Below are 20,548 nucleotides of genomic sequence, written 5' to 3' on the forward strand. Positions count from 1 at the left end.
TATCGAAAACAATTTGGGCCCACTCTGCTGATAAGAATCTCTGGTTCCAGAAATAATGCTTCGGACAGGTTTGTCACTAGATTTACAACAGTCCTCGTGGGTAGTCGTCACATTCCTCCGCTTCATCCGTCCTCTCAGCGAGATTTCTTGCGCGTAATTTATACAAACTTAAATTTATTCTTCACGCATTACATTTGTTTACCCCGGACGCATGAGCTTTACCCGACTCTGTTCTAAAAATGACTTCTAACTGGGTGATAATGATGGTTGAGTGTATCTTGGCCGGATTTCTGAGTTTACAGATGATGACATTAACTAGTTACGCAGTTCATTGTTTATTAAAAATGAGGATGGCTGCTTTTAACTCTAGAAATCCGATAGGTTCCTCTAATTTTAGAGGCCAACTGAAAGTTAACAACAATCTAATCTGCTCCAATTTGTTATAATTTTCCTCTGAAGATCAAACCTATCCTGTTTTTATTTTCGGTTCCAGGAAAAGTCTTTCCTTAAATGAATTTTCTGGACGCTTATTTTTTTGATCACTTTATTTTTCCAATTTAATGTACACATATTCTCATATACTGATACAATATATTATTCTATAAGGCTACAATATCGGGCAATACATTTCCAAAAGTTTGCTTCATACGCTTGTATCAAAATCGCTCGTTACAATTGATTAATTCGACAAAAAATATATGCTCCATGATAAATTTAAGTACCCAAAATGTACTTAGATAAAATCGTTTGTGTATATGGTATATACGAATGTCGTTACCTGGGCAACGGCTAGTATAGTTTTCAGTGTAGCTATTCTCACCGAGCCCAAAAGTTTGCTACATTTACTTTTACTTGGTCATTTCCCATGGGTTTGCATGGATTGTTTGTATTTATTGCTTATCGGTTGGGTTTAGTTGCATTTTGGTTAAGTAATCTTATGGATCTAAAAGATTCTGATTTGCAAGTTAGTTAATGTATTAGTGCTTTCCAAGACCGCTGCAAGAAATCTTCAATTGTAAATATATAAATATATATTGTGGCATTTCGTTGGCTAGGATCAGAGGTCCAGCACTCATAAAATTGAGAGAAACAACCTTTGGCGGGCGTTTTTCAATACATTTCTATGTCCATCTCGTCTTATTCGATCTCTTTCTTATATATTTCTTCAGTTCAATCAACGCACTCTCTTAGCTTTACATGATGTATATATTGTTTTATTCATACTTGTATAGTTTAGTTATTTTGTCGTTGCTTAACATCGCTCTTAAGGTACATTTTAAAGCCCATCAATTTTCAAGACTCCTTTCTTTTCTTGCTGTCGCGCATCGCTGTATTTCCAGATGCAGATATCAGTAGTATTTATAAGTAGTGATTAACTTCTAAATTATAAACTATCTTTGAACTATCACATACAAGTTCACTATTAAACAAAAGAGAGAACAATTCAAGGCAAAAACATAAAAGGAAGAGAACGGCAAAAATCAGATGAAAATTGGGGAACTTAGTTGAGTTAAGTTTGGGTATCCTTTTGTTTTTCGTTAAGCATTAAACGCACTTTTTTGTGGTTTCCTTTGTGGGTTCGTTTCAGTTGAGAGATGTGTTTATACAACTAAAACTGACGAATCATGCTTATCTATAGTAGGTATATATATTTTATATGGTTATATGTGTGGTGTGGAGTGTGTGTGATTATGTCTCTCCAAAATCTTAAGTCTCACTAAACATATTGCAAAAAAAAACGAGCGAAAACGAAAAAAAATTAATTAACTAAATTGAGTTTTAATACATTTTGGGGGATTTGGGTCCCCACACACTCGAGGGTTCGCAAGTGCCCCCCATTTTGTGGTGCAGGGACCCTCTTAAGTATATTTAAAGTTGTGTACTCGCTGGAGGCACTCCCCCCTCCGCCCCGCGGCGAGACTGTCTTCCTTAAAGTAGATCTCTCTGGTCCATAATTCTCGCCATCGACCTACAGCTTCACATCGTGCTGTCCCGTCGTTGTCGTCGTGGAGGTGACACCTGCATCCTGGGTTGGCAACTGGGCGGCATCGGCGGTGCGACGTCTCGCCTGGATGTACTCCACCAGGTACTCGATACCCCAGGCCAAGGCGCAGATCATGATGCACACACTCTGAGTGTGTATGCAAATCGGGTAGCTATCGGTCACATCCCGAATGAGACCTGTGAAATGGAGAATTAAGCGGGCTTAGTAGGGAGTCAACATCCATGTCGCACATATAGATTGCCATACCAATGAAAGGTCCTAAGATGATAACAAACAGGGCTTTGCCCACTAGATGCCAGCCGAAGGCCGAGGGCAGCTTTTCCAGCGAACAGTACTCGGATACGGTGAGGGTGAAGTTGCTCAGGGCGGATCCGCGGAAGAAGCCGCAGATCGAAAGCCAAACCATCAACTGGGTCCATTCCGTCTGCTCAGCCATAACTAAAATGGTGAAGATTTTGTGGTTTAGTTATTGAAAATACCAAGATTTTGTGGTTTAGTTATTGGAAACACCAAAGAAAATGAGTTATTAATTTAATTATTTTCGATGGTATAGCTAATTAAGAATATACCCTCAACATTTTAAGTCAAACTAAGGGCATTTATTTAGTTATAAAATATATAGCTGAATGAGTGTGAAAGTCCTTAAAGACGCCTATATCTTTTCGAAAGCACTTTTTCCCAGGAAAAGTCACTTTTCGGTCTTATTGAGTTATAAATACGTAGAGCTATCGCATAAATTAAGATATTTAGGATTCGTGAATGACTTAATTTTTTTTTTAAAGAAGAAGAGGAAATCTTCTTTCTCTCTATTCATTTAAGTACTATACATTTTTTCAGATTTCTCTGTGGGAAAATATCAACCCCCCATACAAAATGAGAGGTTTTTTTTTAACGTTTCACAAATACATAAAAAAAAATGTTTTAAAAATACAATTTCTCAATTAAATATTAATCTACAAAGGGTAATAAAAAAGGATCAAGTAACATCATTCGTCTTCATATAACAGCCCATTGAAGTCGTTAAAAATAATGAACAACATTTGGAAAAAAGGCTATATATAATATTTGAATGGAAATTCAGTGGCCATCTACTCACTTGAACGGGTCAGGGCCACAAAGATGATAGACACAAGGAAAATGGTGCGCTTCTTGATGGTAGTGCGATCGAAGATCGGTGGCACGACAAGCCTGGCGGCGATATCTGAGATGGCCGTGATCGAGAGGCAGAAGGCGACGTCTGCCTTCTGGTAGCCCAGATTGGCGAAGAAGAAGGGGGTGACCATCTTGAAGTTCATCTCGGCCACATAAAAAATGGAGAGGCCGAACAGCAGATTGAGGAACATCTTGTCCTTGAGCATATCGACGTCCAGCAGGTCGGCAAAGCGGCGCCAGAAACTCGGCTTCTTGGCCTTCTTCTTGGCCTCCTCGTCGAGGGCGGCGGCCGCCTCGGTCTGCTTGTCCAGCTCGGTGGGCTTCATCTTGATGAAGCTGTCCCGATGGCCGCCGAGGACAATGCTGCCCGTGGCGGTGCCAACACGTCGCAGTTCGCGATCGTTCTGCTCGAATTCATCGTCGCCGGTGTTGAGGTGCACCTGGAGAATGGAGCCGGTGAAGTCCATGTAGGAGAGGTTCGAGGTGACTGAGGCCTTGCGGCAGCGCAGCTGCGTGGCATTGATCTCCGCCTGGGATGTATAGCCGCCCGAATCTCCGCCCGCTCCATGGGCGGCGGACTGTACACCGGCCAGGGACATGATCCGCGGGAAAGTTGGCCTGTTGGGCAATCCCAGCCTTGTGCCATTCATCGTGTTCATTGCCATTTCGGAGTAGTTCTTGCGCATCGAGTGCTGGTGGGCATGGTGCTTGTGGAACAGCAGCGTGTTCATCTCGGGCAGGGCGTCCTCCTCGTTGCCATCCTCCTTGATCACCTTAAATTCGGGTGCGCCTCCAGCTGATGCCGCGCCACCTGCTCCGCCCACCGTCAGCTGGGGCTGCGGGGTGGGCAGGGCCGAGATGCACATCAGCTCCTCGTCGTCGAACTCCTCCTTCATGTGCCACTTCACCGGCTGCAGCAGCACCGATCCGACCGTGGCATTGAGGGCCACGCCAGCCAGCAGCAGCACCGCCCCCCGGAAGTCGTACGCCTCCAGCAGGATCCGCACCAGCTGCGGCATTATCAGCATGCCCATGGCCGTGCCGGCCATCGAGAGGCCCACCGCCTGGCCGCGCTTGTGCTTGAAGTAGTGATTGAGGGCCACGAAGGCCGCCGACGTGGAGAGGCCCACGCCGATGCCGTTGATCACCGAATAGGTGCTCAGGATGTGGGCCATGCTCGTTGCCGGCGATGTGAGCGCCAGGCCCAGGCCGCACAGCAGTGACCCGGCGATGGCCACCTTGCGGTAGGAGAACTCCTTCAGCAGCGGCCCTACAAACAGACCCGAGAAGTTCATGCATACGTCCAGCGCACTGATGATGACAGCTGCTCCCGTAGTGCCCACATTGAGATCCTTGAGGGTGTCGCCGAAGAGCAGGCCGAACGAGGGCTCGATGGAGCGGGTGGCCAGCTAGAAGAAGAGGGGAGAGGTTCTGGATGAGTATTGACTGTACCGCAATTATTGGGAATGTTATTCTCCCTTACAATTCTTTGAGAAAGATCTTATTGTATCTCTATTGGATATTCGATAAATTTTATTGGATAGGACATATGGTTCTGGTTCTGTTCCTCCCTATTTTTCATGGCTATTGAATATGGAATCCATATTATACATCAGATTATCGACGGGCATTAATTGCTCATCCAGTGATCGCCCACAGCTTAATCGTGCTTCGATTTCTGATCGTTAGGCGCTCCATAAATTATACACTAGCTTCGAGGTATTGCTCTTATTCCATTTGTATTTTTATGTGGGCCAATTTGTGCGAGCTAATCTGCCGTTCAGAGGCCGCGTGATTTATCGGCTCTGGAGGCAGAACTTGCAGGGAATTACGTAGAGGAAGAGAGAGCCACTATCAGCGACATGGCATTCTTGGAGGAATGGGTATGGGAATGGGAAAACGGGGGCAAGGGAGAAATTGACACAACACATGTAGCGTCATCACACGGATAACCATATCGCAAAAATAACCCCTTATCGGCTTTTTTTCATTTTCAGTGGGGAACAAAGTGAGAAACCCTTTAGAGCAACTACGGGCAAGTGGACAAACCCAAAAGCCAAAACCCAAAGTCAGCACAACACCCCTATCGATGCACTTCAGATGGACAGTCCTCTTCTGGCCCCGGTTTTACCTTATCGGTTGTGCAATTTCATTTCGACCACGTCAGTCCTTATCATTGTGCCAGGGACTCGGAATCTTGTGGGCAGTGTTCCTTCCATTCACGATCGATTTGATTGATGGTTTTTTTCTTTGGGGCCTTGGGGAACCATCCATATCTATGGCCTGATGCCTGTCATGACTCGAAATTCGAGCATGTCTAATTAGTATTCCTAAAGTGTCTTGGCCTATAAAGTGTACTGGCGTGAATTTGGTATTAGAATTTGATATTAGATTGGAGGTGGTAGCAGGTTGTCATTTAAATTCAGTTTCTTCGATTATTTTAGAGGACAATTAAACAAAGTGTGGGTTCTTTCACACATTAGAATGATAATTATATGTTTTAAAACTGGGTGACATCTGTTTTTGCCATATCAGTTTTCCTTTTTACAATTGTTCTTGGAAGAAAGCTGACTAGCATTTAATATCTAAAACATTCAATGCAAATATTTTTACTCTATTATAATACAGAAAAATGCAATTGATTTGAGATATACAAAAGAGTAGTTTGCAAAACATTTAATGACTTTTTTTGTGGTGTAATGAATCAATCCATTAAAATTGATTCGCAATGACTTTGCTATCTCGCTATTTATAGATTACTGTCATCTAGACTCCCGCCGATTTTTCCAGGGCTATTTGAAAATCTACAGCAAACTTTAATGATATTGCCCAACATTTTAAGCCTTCTAGTCCGTTCCAAGCATATGTATACTGTATACACGATGGATGGGCTTCTTAAAGTGTTTTATTTGCTTGCGGCTGGGCTGCGATTATTATTGATTGTGCTTTGGTGCTTATTGATTTTCGAATTTTTGAGTTACGACGCCCGTCCCGAGGTATATATGCTTTATGGGGCGTTTCGGTCGAAGCCTTAATTGCTTGATAATTAAATTATCAGAACTCATAATTGAAGGAGGAAAAACATTCGAAGGAATAACAACACGCGCTCAGTAGGTGTTTTTGCAGTAAATATTGCTAAAATGGTTCCAATCATTTGTGATCGCGGGGGGTGAAGTCGATATTGGGGTCCCATAATTCACTTTGGGTTCCCACACTTTGATTTCAAGCCGGTCAATTACAGTTGATTGATCAATTGTAGAAACTTTTGTCTTTCAATAAATGAAAAAATGGTTTTCGTATAGATTTCTCTAGTTTTCATCCAGATATTGAGGCACTCTGTATGCCCTATAATGTCCAGCCCCAGTAAACTTCCGCTATAACAAGGAAATCTCAATCAACGCGTGTTTTTTCTACTCCACAATATATTAAGAATACCAACAAATAATCCCCGACCAGTTTTCATTTTAAATTTGCACATTTTCAGCGGCGACGGCGGGTTTATTGTAATGTGTAAATACATTTTTAGGTAGATTATTGCCTGCTGTTGGGGTTTGTTTATTAGCCATAGCTATATATGTGTGATATAATATATATATATCCACACAAATGTTTTCTTATATTTGGTTTGACTTGGCGTGTTGTGCTCGACAATTTTAGCGAAAAACAGCCAAAGACAAACAGCAAACCCGATAACAACCAAGTGGAGAGCAGAGATCTGGGTTCTGTTGTTGTTTTAGTTTCGGATAATGCTCCAAATCAGCTATTGATTTATGTGTGCTGTGCTTGGTATAATTTAATCGTAGAGGTGGAAATAAGATGCGAAATTTGCACAATTAGCTGCTAACTTATTTTTAAACATTTTGTGCAATATTTTCGAATCCAATTTACAAGTGGTTGATGCCCTGTTGCCGCCGCCTGCGTGAAATTAACGTGACACTTGAGTGTTCGCAACGAAAGTCGCTTTATATATGTGCAGTGTACGCTGTACACATCTGGATATAAATACCTAGATATATTGTTGCCGGTCTCTTTATAGACAATATTACTTAACAATTCGCCAGCGCGCCCTAAACACGTTGTCTCGTAGCTCAATCAACTGAATTGGAAGGGCTTGTGGAATAGAATTGTTTTGTTTTTCAGGTCAGAAAGCTTTATTTTAAAGTGTGCCTGCCATACCCAGCAAATACTTGTGAAATGATTTATAGGTTTTCTTCTAAATGGTTCAATGTTTTTTCCTGCTTTTTGTGGAATTCTATAGATGTCAAACGCTTGAGTACTCATAAATTACACTTCCGAATCGGAAGCCAGACGTTCATTGCATATTTTGGCTTAATTTTTGTAGTTTAAAAACACATTTCGAATATTTTTTATCGATGTATTATTTATCAGCTCATTTACAGATTGCATAATTTTAAATTGCATGATTTATATACTCTGAGCTTTTTGTCCCAGTTCTTAAATATTTCTAATATATAGTTCTTAAATATTTCTAATATAGGATAATCAATATAAATGTATAAATATTGTTTATCTAAAAAATCTGATGTAATGATTAATATTTTTAACTGAAGAGAAATCACTCGATTATTATAAATTTAGTAAGGCACATAAGCCATGCCTGGATTCAGAAAACTTTCTGATAGACTAATGTTCCTGAAGGGGAAATACTTGGTTGTTACTTTCTGTCCATGGTCGATTTATAATTAAAATGTGGCCCATCTTAAACCTATTTCACAATATGTAAATATAGCACGCCTGGGTCCCGGGATACGACAAAGTTCCACTGTTTGTCTATCTGGAAAGATATTGGACGAGGCATTTGGGAACCACTTGGTGGCGCGTGTGTGTTACTGGTTTCGAATTCACTTTTGGCGTGTTATCAATTTTCAAGTCCAAAGTTCGTGTCTCTTTCCTGCGTGCGAATCGTACATGGATGGGTGGGATCTGATGGGATGGGATGGGGTGGATACAACTCATATTATTATGCCATCATAATGTGTCACCCCCATGTCAGCGATGACGTTGTCGAGCAGACGTCATTTGATTCCTCCGCCTCCACTTCCATCCACTTTTCGAGAAAGCTCTTGACCACCGCCGTAAATCAAGACCCATTCATCCTATCGATTTCCCATTAAGTTTTGCGTGGCATTTTTCATGCTTTCCACTTTGATATTTCATCATTCCGCCGGTGTTTTGTTTTGTCCTTCACAATTTGAGCTCTATATACACTGGTCGGCATATGTATTTTGACAAAATAAAAGTTAAGTATACTCATAACTTGAATTTACTTCTTGTAAACTATAGGCATCAATGGAAAGGTAATTTCAATGCCGTTTGAATGATACAATACATTTCTTTACCCATTCAGTACTTATTGAAAAGGACAAATTTGTGTAAATCAACTTTTAAATTTTTTTTTCAAACTTTTTTCCTCGACTTGAAAACTTAAACTTTTTGATGCAAAAAGTTTTTTCAAACAAAAATAATAGTAACTGCAAAAAGAATTTTTCAAAAATCATTTTCCTTATATTTTTTATGATTTTTTGAAGGTGACAATGTCGGAAAAAATTTGTATGAAAAAGAGAAAAATATGGCTCAAATGCCTGTTTTTAAGCATTTTCAAAAATTCATAAAAAATATAAGAAAAATGATTTTTGAAAAATTCTTTTTGCAGTTACTATTGTTTTTGTTTGAAGAAACTTTTTGCATCAAAAAATTTAAGTTTTCAAGACGAAGAAAAAAGTTTTTAAAAAAAATTTAAAAGTTGATTTACACAAATTTGTCCTTTTCAATAAGTACTGAATGGGTAAAGAAATGTATTGTATCATTCAAACGGCATTGAAATTACCTTTCCATTGATGCCTATAGCTTACAAGAAGTAAATTCAAGTTATGAGTATACTTAACTTTTATTTTGTCAAAATACATATGCCGACCACTGTACATATTTAAATGGTATCTGCGTGTATTCTAAGGTCCATTTTTCAGTTTGATAAGGGGTGAAGAGTTGAGCCTCTGGTTAATTTCCTGGTACGTCTGGTCTACCTGGGCAAAGGTAATTGCCTTCAGAAGTTAGTAGCTCATTTATATGTACAGCAGAGTCGGTCAATTACTGCTAATCGGCTAGAGAAATTGTAAAATTGTGTAATTGGGAATGCTTAATGAATTTATTTCCAGCTCTATCGCACGCATTTTTCAATTTTTTGTGCGGAAAATTACAGTTTGTAATTTAATATTTACGTAATTACAAGCGAATCATGCAATCGTTGGCTATTATTAATTTTTAAAACCTCAAAACATGCAAAAATAGTGAGAAAATTGAGTAATCTGTATCTTAATCCAGAACGATGGGTATTTATTGTAATAATTATGAGGCAGAAATGTGGGAATGCTTAATGCATTTATTTCCAGCTCTATCGCACGCATTTGTCAATTTGTTGTACGGAAAATTACAACTTGTAATTTAATATTTACGTAATTGCGTGCGAATCATGCAAGCGTTGGTTATTATTAATTTTTAAAACTTCATAAAATGTAAAAATAGTGAGAAAACTAAATAATCGATATCTAAATCCACAACGATGGGTATTTATTGTAATAATTGTGAGGCTGAAATAGGATATTTTTAAGTTCAGCTCAAGGGACAGGGGTGAAGTGGTAAAATGACTTGTTAACCCGTTCAGTTCAATGCATTTTATTCGGATTCAGTTAAACCTCAGATTGCTACCGCCTTGACTTTAAATTTACATATCGCATCGTATTTTCATTTATTTTTGTGTAACTTTACGAGTGCCTTGAACTTGAAGAGCTCCAGTGCTCTTCTTTGTAAAATAATATATTACGATACAGTTGAGAAAAATGCTCTATACGAGGAAGACACAGAAGACGATCCCCAGTGAATTAATATGTTCGAATTGAAATTGAATTGCTGCTGTTGCTGGGCGCTCGTGGCAATTGAAGCAATTAATTGTGAAGTACATTTCACTACCGCCGAACCAAAACGAACAATTTTCAACTCAACTCAGCTCAGTTCGACTCAAATGAACTGAACTTAACTGAAGGGGTATTCGGCCGCTGCCAAACATTTCAATTAAAAACCACACACCAGCAAAAAGTCATAATAATGAAAACGAAACAATAACAAAAAGTTGACTCGACATAGCCATAAAACAAAAGCAGTCGCAAAGCTGAACTCGAAATTGAATCGAACTGAATCGAATGGAATCGAAGCCAAGTCAAGTCAAGCCGATCCAAGCCGAACCGAACTGAACTACAGATAGAACTCGCTACTAAATAATTTACAAAATTTAATGTTGTATATAAAGGGTTTATAATATTCATAGAGAAGGGTATTACTATTCAAGGCTATTTTCTTTAGCGTCGACATAAAAATATTCCACAACTTTACTAGCGTGACGAGCTGTGTCAGCGAGGATCTACTGTTAATGGGGCACCAAACGGAGCGGATGGAGGCCTAATGTTGGGGCTGATGGCTCTGGTGGCGAAGCTGCTCTGCTGGCTTGCACATGATCACAGTCATGTGATTTATCCAACGGACATCATTCTCGTGCAGAGGTCCACTCACTCAGAAAAAAATCATATGATATAGGGATCTTTAGGAACCATACATATATGACGAATCGAATCTATATAACTAGCATGGCGAAAATGTGTTATTTTTCTATGTAATTTCACTTTTTTGTATCAAGATTATGGTTTATACTAGGAATTATTAGCCTAACTGCAATTTGTTAGAGAGGTACTTTGCACCAGAAGAAATATTTGTGGTTCAATGATCTTTTTGACCTGATATACTATATCTTTCTGATATATGTACATAAAACAAACAAAATATATTTAAATAATTTCCATTATACTTATGAATGCAAAGATAACTTGATCATGTGTAGTGCCTAATATAATATGTTCTATTATTTTGATAAAAAGACAATAATATTAATATATTAGAAAAGCGTCTACACCTTGAGATAAAAAAAGATAGAGATAGATAATACATTTCACATTTTATATTCAAATGAATGGGAATACATGAATAAATAGGTAGTATTGAAGTACCTAAATTTTATTTTAATCAGTGTTTGCCATTGCAAAATAAAAAAGGAACCTTATTACCCAACCGATTTTTTATCTGTGCAGATACAGATAGACGGCATCGTAGATGCAGATGCAGAAACAGTTACGAGAGCAGCTGTTTGAGCTGTTGTAAGCTGCAAACGAGTTTGGATTCATTTTTATTGCCCAGGGGGCAGGCAGGAAGAGCTCACTGGTGCAACTAGCAACTAGCAACTTGCAACCGAGTCACGTGATCGGCAGCATCAGCTGCTGGCGGCCTTTGTTGTGGATAAAAACCGGATTTGCCCGAAGACGGCGTTTGACTCTGTTGACTATTGACATTGGATTGGGGACCCGTTGTAAAGGCTTGTTGGGGATCATTTATTTCTGCCGCCGCCAGATATTCTGCTGTCTTTCGATCACGATCACGTGACGTCGTTGAGGCCAATGCAAAAATAAATTGGGTAGCGAAGAAAGTTTTCTTTTTTTTTTTTTGCGAATTCATTTACATGCTGTTTTCTCTCTTTGTGTTGCTGCTTGTGGCAAAAACGTTTTTGGTTTTTCTATTACTTTCGGGTATTGATTTCAGAGAATTATCGAAAGGGAAATTGGCTTGACTCAGTGGCTATTTTCCGAAATTAGACTCACCACTCAATGTTGAGTTTATTTAGAATTCAAAAATAATCTACAGTAAAGTAAAAGTAATCTGATTAAAATGGAATATATATTTAAAAACCCTACATTGTATATACATATATAATTATTCCAATCTATCACTACAGTCCTGACTGTGCTTAGAGGTCGTATGTTATAAAAACTACTGAATGTAATCTTTAGCAATGAAGATCTGTAGATTAAACATCTGCATCTTGTGCTATTGTTGCGAAATCGGCTGATCTACGGATGTAAAACGTATGGATATCACCACTTGGTTTATGGGTAAAGAATGTCTGGCGCGTGGGTTGGGAATTAGCACCCTTTAATCCATACAGATAACCCATCGAATCCATTTCCAAATCTCGTGCGACTGCACAGTAGTGCCTATACATTATGTCCAAAGACCACAACAGATAGATTCTTCTGCTGCTGCTGTTCGCTTTTAGCAGTTGGTAACATTTAATTAACATTCAGAGATAGCTGCACACTTTTGGATGGCTTATATCGCTTGGTTTTAGCACTTACTTGCGAACGCTCATTGTGCAGCTTCAGTTTTTTTTATGAGAAGTGTGTTTGCTCAGTTAAAGGCGTTCGCATCTTGTTTGCACGGGTGCTTCTGCCATATATTTTTTATATATCATGGTATACCAGTATATTTCAAACGCGCTGACTGTGCTCTATTTTATTCTATTTATTGTTTTTCTCGCGCCTGGCACTCGGAATTTGTCTAAGAAATTAGCTCTCATTTGTGAAAAACAGAGGCCAATCCACACAAACACATATTCAGATAAAACGTCACAATTAACGAGAAAACACACGAAATTTGTGGAGGAATCAAAAAAGAATAAAGTTATAATTTTTAAAAATGCATGTTTATGTGCTTTGAGGCTCAGCACCTTTCTATTTCCCTATTCCAATACCAATCTACACTACTTCCTAGACAACTTTTTAAGGAATTGTTGTTATAATTGCCTTTCTAAATGGAAACAATATTTCAATGGCCATTCAATCGAACCATAATATATCAATTTTAATAAAATCCCAATGGCATTCCCCCGCATGTCTTCCCTAAAGAGTTGATTTTCCGAATTCTGAAATCCCCCCATTTGAAGCCACCATCTGATTTGAAAGACGTTAACTTATCGGAACACCATTCGGAAATGTTATAATTGGCTTTCGAAGTGCGACGACACTAATGCCACTTCACATCTAAAAAAGCATATATAGACGGTAGTATATATGCACGCATGTATGTGCGAGCATGTCCAGATATAGATTGCTCGACTCGAGTGAAGCATGCCGGATACTTTTATGACGTATTGGGCGAGCATGCGTTGGTCGAATGCTAAACGGTCGCCAGATCGGTCAGACACTGAAGCCTGGTGATGATTAGACCCCACACCATAGAGAGTTCCCGGGTTCCCAAACTCGATGTCTCACGCCCGCCTTACATGTCCAGTTCTCCCAGACGCTAATCAAAATCCGCATATTCTAATTATCAATTAAGCCGATGTGCTAAATTTTAAGCTTAATTGGCATGGCACTGGCTGACTCTGGGGATTTTGCGCTCTTGCGCTGTGGTGACATCTTGAGCCCCATGAGCCAATGTGTTAATCGCACCTGATAATGATAACAGAGACCGAAACAAAACGGAATCACAATGTGTGTTTGGAGTTACGATCACTGTGCGAATCAATGACGACTCTTTGTATATTTAATTACTTGCTTTGCTTTTCTTTTCACATTTCAAGAGGTCTTCAAATAGAAAACAAAAGGCTAAGACAAAACAGACCGACTTATAAACACGCTCTTTTTACATTTTTATCTGAAAAACTTAGGATTTTTTAAGCTCTATAGTTTTAAAAGGTATTAAACATAAACCGTAAAAAAACTGTAAACTGTAAAATGGAGAAGGAAATGAAGGGGACGGCTATAAAAACATAGCGTATAGATGATAATGGAAATAAAAGGCCTACGACAAAAAAGACACAAAGTACCTAAAAACGTAGATAAATAAATCAAAACTATCGCACAAATGAAGGGAAACGGCTATAAAAAATACTTTATGTGGGTATTTTATAGGAATGCCGGAACATCTACATCTGTATATATCATAAAGAAGAAACACTCGTACATCAAAAAATTATTTAGTCCAAGAATATTGTTTATGTATATTTATATCGTTTTAGAACACAATATACCCCGGCATTTTTTTTTAGTTTAAACCGAAAGAGAGCACCCACAACATTAACTTGGTATTCATTATTGCGCTGACACTGAACACACAAAGGCGAGAAAACACTGTATATAATTTATAGGTAAACAGAGACAGCAAATCAGACGACATTCTCTCCGCAAAAAGGTGGATAGAAAAAAGAACAGATGGGAATTGAAAAACGACAGACGAATAGTAGATTCCTCGTGTTTTCAAAGTCAGTGGAACAAAGTCCACAGTGAATCTGCCCAAGAAATCTTCGGTTTGCGTTCTTCAATTGTTTTGCAAATTTCATCATCATCATCACCATCATTCTAGTCGTCGGGCAGCCCATAAACTTTTATTTGCAGTCGCCAATGTTTGATCGAAAACACGGTTGCAAGTCAATCACAATCAAATAAAAATGGACGGGTGGCAAAGTCAACCAATTGACCCACGGATTTCAGATAATTTTCCCTCAGTTTTTCCTTTGAGTTTCGCGGAACGTTTAATTCAATTGCTCATTCATTTCCTTGTTTTCGCATGGGGCAAGTCAATTTGATAGACTTGTTTGCAATTTTTGATTACGTTTAATCCTTACCCATCGTTTTTATCGATGGGTTGCAACGTAAGTAAATGAAATACGTATTCACACGTTTGATTGCAGTTAAAACAGGGCGATAAGTAATGATTAATCACAGTGATAAAATCATTCTTTGCAAGTCTATATAACATTTTGTTTGGAATAAAATGCATGATATATTTCTTTTAATTTGTGTATTATACATAAAATGTGGTACAAAAATATAATTGAATGAAATATTTACTTATTTGTATCTCCATAGTTCAATCTCCTCTCACTGTTTTATTTTGCCGCGTTTCGCTGACGGTCACGTGCTTTTACTAATGAGTTCAGCGGGTCTTTGTTTTAAGGCCTTACGTAAACACTTTCCACCGAATTTCCAATTGGATTTCGCGGATATTTGGCTATACATATAAAAATTCTTTCTTTATCATTGCCTTGGGTCTTGCAGACAGACAGACGACGCGGTTCTTTTCCTTTGGTATTCCGATAAGGTCTTTAAACAATACGCGCAGAGTAGGAACTCTATACGGATAATAATAATTTTAATCCAACTTATCAGATGGTTAAATAGTGGTAGCAAACTGCTCATAAAGAAACAGAATTAACCACTATGTTGTGTACCAATTTATTTTGACTTATGATGCTAAATGAAACTGCGATTTGCATTTCTATATGTAATTTCTATATTTAACTGATTTCCAGTAGTTATTTTTAGATGATCCTCAGGTTATCTGTTTTGCAAGGGTTATACTTTCCCATTAACTAAGGCATTCAAATGAATAGCAGCTTTACTTCCATATAGTCTTAAAATCAGTGAATAATAAAGAGCTCGTAAGTTTTTTACGGTCATGCTTCCGGCTAGATTGTATGGTAAAAGGAAAATAAACTTCTTCAGGGGTCCAGACTTGGCAACAACTTGTGTTATTTAGTAAGACTATGTTGCTCTCTAGCCTGAGTCAACAGCCTAAAAAATGTATTGTTTATGGTGGACACATATTTTCCAATTGGTTTTTCGTGTTGTATAAGGTTCAAGTGCTAATTTGCCTCGTAAATGATTTAAAAGCGATTAAACGTGTGCTTGGTCGGAGATAATGGCGGTATAACGGAACGAAAACAAACAAAAGTTGCGATTGCGATTAGAAGTCGTTCGAACTTAACCTATAATCGAAACGCACACATAATCGAGTGATTGGCATATCAGGCAGTCGCCATCTAACCCCAATATATTCCTTCTCCCCTCTTTGATGAAGATCGATTTTGTTTTCGCTCTATACAGATGTGTATGTACATATATATGCACCTTTCATTCTATTGTGCCGAGGATCAATTAAATTTTACGAGTGTTTTAAATTTTCTACCAAGGGGTACTAAAACGAACTACTCGAGTTTTTGGAGTCGAAGTCTATATGAGTTGGGCGTGTGACCAAGTGGGTCACAAATATATCTTATCTATCTTGTTTCCATGGGATATATTTGCACGGCCATAATTCAGTACAGTTTTAATCGACTGATTAGGAGATGATTAAAGATTTTGTTTTCGTTATTGTCGGCCCACCTGTTTCGGTTTGTTATAAGTTCGTTTGAACTTGGCACTGAAACTAGCGTAACCTAAATATTAAAAGATGTCGTTTTTCTGCACAACTTTCTCCCTGAGCCCACCCCATTTATGGTCTTTTTAAGTACATTCGTATACAAAAGACCAAATACAAAAGGCAAATTCCGTACCAAACACTCGATTTGTTTTGCAAACGTCGCATTTCTGATGGTGGGTTTTTGTCTAGTGTTTTGTTTTTGCTGCAACAAATGTTGGGTGGGGATTGGCTGGAGGAGGTCATCATGGGTCGACCGATAAATATGAGGTGGACTAAGATGGATCGCTGAAGAGATACGCCTTTATAGGAAGAAAATACTTTTGCATCGTAGTCTAGGTTCGGAAAATAGCACAATGTACATACAATTTGTAAATACCAGGAAATATTTAATATTCAATATATACTTCAAGAGAGTGCAAGTAATATTTACATTCAGCTATATTAGTTATAGTTACGTAAAATAAAAAGGTGATAATCAAAGTCTGTAATTATGTCATATTCTTGCTTGTTATGTTTGGAGTTCTATAGAATAAATCAACAGAATCTGAAACTTTTTTATTAATATAATCAGCTCAAAATTAAATACATTCGCTAGCTTTTAGCGATCACAACTGGTCAAACCGCCCTCGAATAGTCTTGTCACAACGCATTTGGCTTCAATGACCGAGCCATTGGCACTCAATATGTGCTCACATCCTAACCATATCCCCCCATCTGTTCCGTTGATTATTTTCAGAGTCGGCGGCACCCAGATGATATAAGCACCTATAATGCTCCTCATATCATTGTCTCCACACTGCGGAGAGTACGCATAATCATCGCATGGGTCTATGGCACTATGGCACTAAGTACGGCTGTCAATTTTCAAGATCTTCGCTTGGCCACACACAAATTAGCATTTGTAATTGCACATCGTCTCAACTCATTTACCATTTACCAAGTCGCTTGGTTATCGCTGATATGGAAAGAGATTAAATTTAGGACTATTGCATAATTGTCATGATCTGATTTCGTGACATGGAAAATACTTCACACTTGCTATGCGTCATTCGGCAAATATTGTACCTTGTTCAGGTGGGTATCTCCTTTGAAAACCCGTGATGCAATCAATCTTTTCTTTCTTTCAGTTATTTTTAATGGTATGGTATGTAACCTATTACTCCTATTACTATTATGTATTCCTTTCAACTGAAAAACATTTTACCATGCTAACAGTACCTTCTTTTTTCCTTAGGTTGCTTATAAAATAGAATATGCCAAAAAGGACACCTAGTTTTTGATGATCTCAGGAAATGATTATAACGATGACAGCTGATATTCTAAATGTGCCAAGGTGAGCGTTTTTTAATTATTTATTTTGATTTTTGGGAAAATTCCAAATGACTTTTCAAAATTCTGTGATATACATATATTAAATCCAGAGAACTGTGTCAATTGATTCTTTATTTCGCCATCACCTCTCTGGTGCCTCGAAATAAAATTAAATAAAAACAATGTTGTACGTAGGCATACATATAAGGAGCCAGAGCCAACTACAGAAATTGAAAACGAAAAAAAAAAGAAAAACACTGCTGAAACGCATTTTCGAGATCACGCGGCGGGTGCGTGACCACCAGACAGATGCGAACTGAGAACCCACAGAAAACTCTTTGGCCATAATCGGGGTCTCCTTTTTGTACTCCACTATATATATGTATTTCTCAGTCTGCCCTTTTTAAAGTTAGGAAGCAGCTGTTCATCAAGATGATTTTATAGCAGAACCAGATTCAAACACAGGTTTGGATACACCTTTCGATCAGGTAGAAGATCTTTCTATATCTTGTCAAGAGCAAATGCTTGTTGATGATGGGAAATGGCTTTCTTCAAAAAAGCTTACCACATATATTTGATTGTCTTGTTTTAATCCAATTGTTACACCTGAAAGATCTTGATTCTGATTTCTTACTATTCCATCATCCCTATTTTATAACTTTATTAAATAACCAGCTAGTTAATCAGCTGTTGTATAAACAATAACAGCAATTATACGGTGATTTAAAGGGCGTCTGATTTCTACACCGGCAAACGCCCTTCCAATAATATTTTTTCCCTCGTTCAAACAAGTCCATTAGGGAATTTATTATTAATGAAATTGGTCTAAATGCCGCCCCCCACATACGAGTATATGCCATTACAGGTAGCCCCATAAATCGGTGTGTAAACACATGTGAAAAGGCGGGTAGGACCAGAAGCATATTGAGTTTCGTCATATTTCATTTGAATCTTATCGTCCCTGTGAAAACAAGTTTACCACGAGCCATATAACTATGAAATGCCATGGGGCATTGGAACTAACCTATCCTAAGTGCGAATGTGGAAAGTGAGGCGGCGGGTAGGAGAATGGGAATATGGAATTGTATGGCCCGGATAAAAGGGTAAGCTTTTGATTGGCCTATGTATATTGGAATGTTCGAATGTCTCGAAGGGCGGGGTGAATCCGTAAATCCGTAAATCCGTAAATCTAGTATTTAATCAGGGAGGACCCGGTGGGGACTTACGTTGACCAAACTAACGCCGAAACAAGCCACCCATCCCCATCCGCCATCGGGGGCCACTTTTCTGGGCTGTTTGGTTGCCATTTCTGCTGTCTGTCTTTGTTGTGTGTGCTGGGGGCTCTCCTTCTCGGCTCTTTCTTCTGCTGGACTTGCTTTGTTTTTGTTTTAGTTTTATTTTGGGTCTCTCTATATATGAGGCGTAGTATATATAGATTTATGGATACTTTTTTACGTTGCGGTTTTGTGTTTTTCCTTCTGTGTGGTTTGTTTCTGATGTGCGATCTAATTATATTTGTTCGATTCTTTGATTTTTAAAACAACGCACTTGAACCAAAAAAAAAAAAACAAATAAAAAACCGACGGAAACTTTTGTTTTCTAAATGTTTCAGGCATGAGTTATGTGTGTTTTTACTATAACTTCTTATCACATTGGAATTTTGTTTGATTTAAATTGGTGGTTTGTGTTTCTTTTTTATAAGGCACTTGGATGTATATGTTGATTTTTTTAATGATTCCCTTTGGTCAGTTGCTAATTTTTGCTTTTGTTTTGGTCAGCGTGGTGTTTTTTTTTTATTTGTTCCAGCTGTTTCACTATTCTTCCCTTCGTTCAAGGGGGGTGTAGTTCTGTTGTTGTTGTTGTTCTGGTGTGTTGTCTATCGAAGGGGGTGGTGGTTGGGGGTGGTGGTATGCGGGCCTTTGTGGCCTACGTTGCGTCGCTCTCAGCGGACTTTTGCCGTTTGGTAGTGTGGTCGTCTCGCACAGCGCTATTTATTACAAAAGAGGGGGCGGCAGGCGCTCAATGTCTCCGTCTCTGTCTCCGTCTCCGCTTCCGTCTCCCTCTACCTCTCCCTCTCCTTTTACCCTGACCGTCGCTGTCTCCTTCTCTGTCTCGTCGCCTGTCCGCTGTCTCGCTCGCTCTCTCGTTGCGTCTCTTCCTCGGTTTCGATGAGCTATGCGCGACTGTTCAATCGATACTGAAATACTGAAATACGGAATACTGAATACTGACTGCGACTGCCGTTGCCGTCCCGTCGCTGCTCTGGTGCGCTGGCCTGACTGCCGTCGCCGTCGCCGCCACCGCCGCTGCTTCAGTCGCCGTTCCCGTCGTCGAACAGTGGGGCAAAAGCCTCTGGCCAGCCACCTGGAACCACAAACCGATCCCAGTTATAGTTCATTGGCTACTTTAAGCTAATTATTTGTAATGAGGGCCGCGAAATACATGGATTCTGAAAATTTTAACGAAATAGGAGATGGGGGTACCAGCACTTACTTTTTTTTTCTAATAATTAATTTATTTATTATAAAAAACTATTTCCACATGGAAAATATTTTTTAGTGCACACTTATTCCCCAATTTTTATACCCGTTACTCGAGTAAAAGGTTATACTAGATTCGTCGGAAAGTATGTAACTGGTAGAAGGAGGCGTTTCCGACTTAATAAAGTACATATATATTCTTGATCAGGATCACTAGCCGAGTCAATATAGCCATGTCCGTCTGTCCGTCCGTATGAACGCTGAGATCTCGGAAACCATAAAAGCTAAAAAGTTGGTAAAAGCAAAATCCTGGATCCGCCACTAATGGTATCTGAAAATTTGACCAAGTTTGTAGGTCGGAAAATTTTCCAAAGTAAAGCGCTAACGTTTTAAAATCCCAAGAATTCTCAGGCAAATATTTCTTATTACACGCATATAAATTATTCCCGAATTTTCATTTTTGATTCTAGACTTTTTTGCCAAACCGTATCGCTGGATC

At 38.8% G+C, this 20,548-nt stretch overlaps 1 protein-coding gene across 1 annotated transcript; it reads right to left on the minus strand.

The window, feature by feature from the left end:
• Nucleotides 1-1,192: 1,192 nt before the first annotated feature.
• Nucleotides 1,193-19,754, minus strand: LOC119555950 (monocarboxylate transporter 14). Its single transcript, XM_037867660.1, has 4 exons — nucleotides 18,796-19,754; nucleotides 3,102-4,566; nucleotides 2,252-2,443; nucleotides 1,193-2,181 (listed from the first exon to the last, which is right to left on the minus strand). The coding sequence occupies exons 1-4, from the start codon at nucleotides 18,874-18,876 to the stop codon at nucleotides 1,970-1,972; spliced, it is 1,950 nt and encodes a 649-aa protein (XP_037723588.1). The 5' UTR covers nucleotides 18,877-19,754; the 3' UTR covers nucleotides 1,193-1,969.
• Between the last annotated feature and the right edge of the window lie 794 nt (nucleotides 19,755-20,548).

Source organism: Drosophila subpulchrella, chromosome X (genome assembly GCF_014743375.2).
Source record: "Drosophila subpulchrella strain 33 F10 #4 breed RU33 chromosome X, RU_Dsub_v1.1 Primary Assembly, whole genome shotgun sequence".
In the NCBI taxonomy this organism is placed as follows: domain Eukaryota; kingdom Metazoa; phylum Arthropoda; class Insecta; order Diptera; family Drosophilidae; genus Drosophila; species Drosophila subpulchrella.